The sequence below is a fragment of the Rhagoletis zephyria genome, unplaced genomic scaffold (assembly GCF_001687245.7).
Source record: "Rhagoletis zephyria isolate East Lansing unplaced genomic scaffold, Rhagoletis_zephyria_1.1 Rzeph_scaffold_37105, whole genome shotgun sequence".
Taxonomy (NCBI): Eukaryota; Metazoa; Arthropoda; class Insecta; order Diptera; family Tephritidae; genus Rhagoletis; species Rhagoletis zephyria.
The window spans coordinates 1-3193 of NW_016194160.1; the positions used below are offsets into that span (position 1 = coordinate 1).

A 3193-nucleotide genomic window follows, 5' to 3' on the forward strand; every position below is an offset into this window, starting at 1 on the left:
CGGCGGCGGCGGCGGCGTGGCTCGGCGGCGTATACCTCTAGTACATATAAAACATTAAATAATAATAACACTGGTCATGAATTTGTTAAGTATAGATAGTAGGGCGGATCGAGTAATTCACGAAACTGCGTTTAAAATTTTTGTAACGCCCTCAAATTTTTTACCTAATTTTAAATATGTATATTTGGAAAGAAGAATATTTGTACTATTTAAAGAAATAATAAACATTGTAAATAGCTTGAAAATTTTCGGAATATTTTTTCCACTTCTATAACTTTTTTTTTGCCAAAATTTCAAAGGAAAATATGTGGTCTCTTTTAGTCAAGATTGGACTACCAGTTAGCTGAAAAATCTAGTTTTGGGTCGCTTAAATTGTTCATTGATTTATATAAATGGTACCTAGTTTTACTCGGAATTAAACGTTTTTTTTTCAATAAAAATTTGTATATAAAAATATTTCTCACAGCGACGTTTCTCGCATCAATAAAATAAATTTTACATTTTTAAAATTTTTATACCCAGCTCTTTATGTACATACATACATACACATTTCCCCTTAACCAATAACCGTTATCTTCGTTAATTAGGTACAACAATTAGCTGGTAGTATTTATCAGGAATTCGAACGCATGATTAACCGTTACGATGAAGATGTGGTGAAGAATCTTATGCCGCTGCTGGTGAATGTTTTAGAANGTTGTAGGCACATTTAATAAGCATCCGTTACATTGCAGTTGCTAGAAGCCGAAGATGTGGCTGAACAGGAAAATAAAGAGCTCGCAAGTCGGCTGGAGTCGTTGGAAAGCATTGTGCGCATGCTCGAATTGAAGCATAAAAACAGTTTGGAGCATGCGAGTCGTTTGGAGGAGCGCGAGACCGAATTGAAGAAGGTAGGCATATGCATTTATTATAATTGGATTTAATTTTAGAAAATGAATACATACATATATGTATATGCAACTGAAACATTCGCTCTCTGCAGGAGTATAACAAGCTACACGAGCGCTACACGGAGCTCTTCAAAAACCATGTTGACTACATGGAACGCACCAAAATGCTTATGGGTTCGACACACTCGCAAATGAGTTCTGCATCAGAGCGATTGGAAGTGAATAGAGCCAGGTTAAATCCAATAGCTCGGTAATGCCTAAAATTTTCTTTTTTTTCCCCGAAATTGAAAATATTTTCTATTACCTTTATTTTTACAACGTTTCGCAAAATTCCTTTGAAATTTTCATAATTTTTATTTGAATGTTTATCCACTGTTCATTTGCTTTTATCGTCATTATTTTATAGGTCTTCCGGTCCAGTGTCTTATGGCTTTGCTTCACTCGAAAACTCCGTCATGCTGGATACAGAGACAATCTGTAGTGTTGGCAGCAACTCAGATGATTCCGGGCCGCCGTCATTGCAAATGAGCTAGATAGCCTGCAGACGGTGGAGCGTGCGGCTGAAACAGACACCTTGCAGCAGCAGAACCAAGCAACATCACCGCAGAGTGATACGAGTCCCGTTGTGCCAAATGCACCAGCCAATGGTGAGTGAAAAGCAAAGATTCGATAAAATATAATAAATAAGAGTATTTACATATGTGTGTACGAGTATTAACTGTTTGCGATTGTACTAATGATTTTCTCTTTATTTTATTTCTTTAATCTTCCTGTCACTATGACAATAATATGCATTCCACACACACGTTTCTTCCATGAATCCCAACATTTGTGTTAACCTAAATAAAAATCAATTAAAACGGAAAACAATACAAAAAAAAAACATTAACCTTTCGAATCCTGTTATTACAACTTCAATAAAATGTTACATAATTGAATTATGGAAAATGCGTGCGCGCAGTTGGGCGTTCAACAACCAAAAAGGAGCAACGCTCTGCTAATACCCTATACCAAGAGTTGTCATTTCAAGACAACGAAGAGAGTGAAGAGCATGAAGTTGTTACAGGTATGTGGTCAAACTCTTTAACATGTATTCACTTCATCCGCTTCACTATGCCGCGTAGCAGTTTTGCCACCATACCATCAGCTGGAAATAAAAATATCATAATTTATGTACATATACATTTTTTCAAGTTGGCTGTTTGAAGAACATTCATTATAGTTTTACGTGTGCATATATAATTTGATTTTATTTAAACTCCACAAAAGGCGTGATTCAACGCTAAAACTAACGCATTGAAAACCATATCTTCATTTCAAATACTTTTCAAAATACAAATAGGATATACATACATACAGTCAATTAATAAAATTTAGGTACTGCGATTTTTTTGTTTTTTTTTTTGTAATACCGACAACTGTTTTTTTTAATTATTTTATTTTTCGCAGATTTTTTATAAAAATATTGTTAATTCTACAACATTAACCCAAAAAATCAGAGCTCGAATCGTCACATACGATATCGTATTACTCGTCACGTAAAAACACATTTTTCGGATTATGACATACGTGAACGTACTCTTTACCCCATTCAGCTTATACGACTACCGTCAGTCAGTGTAATGAAAAAGTGTAATATTTTGATGGAAATTTGCAGAATTTTTTTAATTTTGCACAAGGTTTGCAGCTATGGGCTCGAATCGTAACATCTGTTCACGGATCGAAAACCATACGAAGGANGGAAAATTACGTGATACCGTTAGTGGTATAAGCTGAATGGGGTAAAGAGTACGTTCACGTATGTCATAATCCGAAAAATGTGTTTTTACGTGACAAGTAATACGATATCGTAACCATATTTTTATAAAAAAATTGCGAAAAATAAATAATTAAAAAACAGTTGCCCGTTGCAAAAAAAAAAAATCGCCTGTACCAAAACTTAATTGATTGACTGTATGTGTTAACCTATGTATGCTTGTACACATGTAAATTTAAATCTTTAAATGCAATATTTTGTTCTTTTTTTATTACGCGTCTACGTGCGGCTTGAAATGCATAATCTCAAAAATGTCCCCGACATGCTTATCTGCACGCTCTAAAATTTGCACGCAATTGAATTTACAATATTATGCTCAATAATAACAAACAATGACAACCAAAACTATGTATGCTTTATGAAACTGTCCCACTGTTTGTGCTCTGCTGTGATGTTCCGACTTGGCTTAATTAATACCGGGCTATACTCTCTCTTTCATCGCCGAACACAGGAAGCTGGGTGCATCCTGGAGAATATGCTTCTTCGG

The 3193-nt window shown here is 35.0% G+C and overlaps 1 protein-coding gene across 1 annotated transcript; it reads left to right on the forward strand.

The window, feature by feature from the left end:
- Positions 1 to 587: 587 nt before the first annotated feature.
- On the forward strand, positions 588 to 3189 carry LOC108354554 (JNK-interacting protein 3-like; the record flags this gene model as incomplete). The annotated part of the gene is given in 7 exon segments (XM_017605732.1): positions 588 to 692; positions 735 to 890; positions 983 to 1140; positions 1297 to 1409; positions 1412 to 1537; positions 1852 to 1956; positions 3158 to 3189. Coding segments are annotated over 7 exon segments (795 nt in total), but the record flags the coding sequence as incomplete, so codon positions are not given.
- Positions 3190 to 3193: the final 4 nt, after the last annotated feature.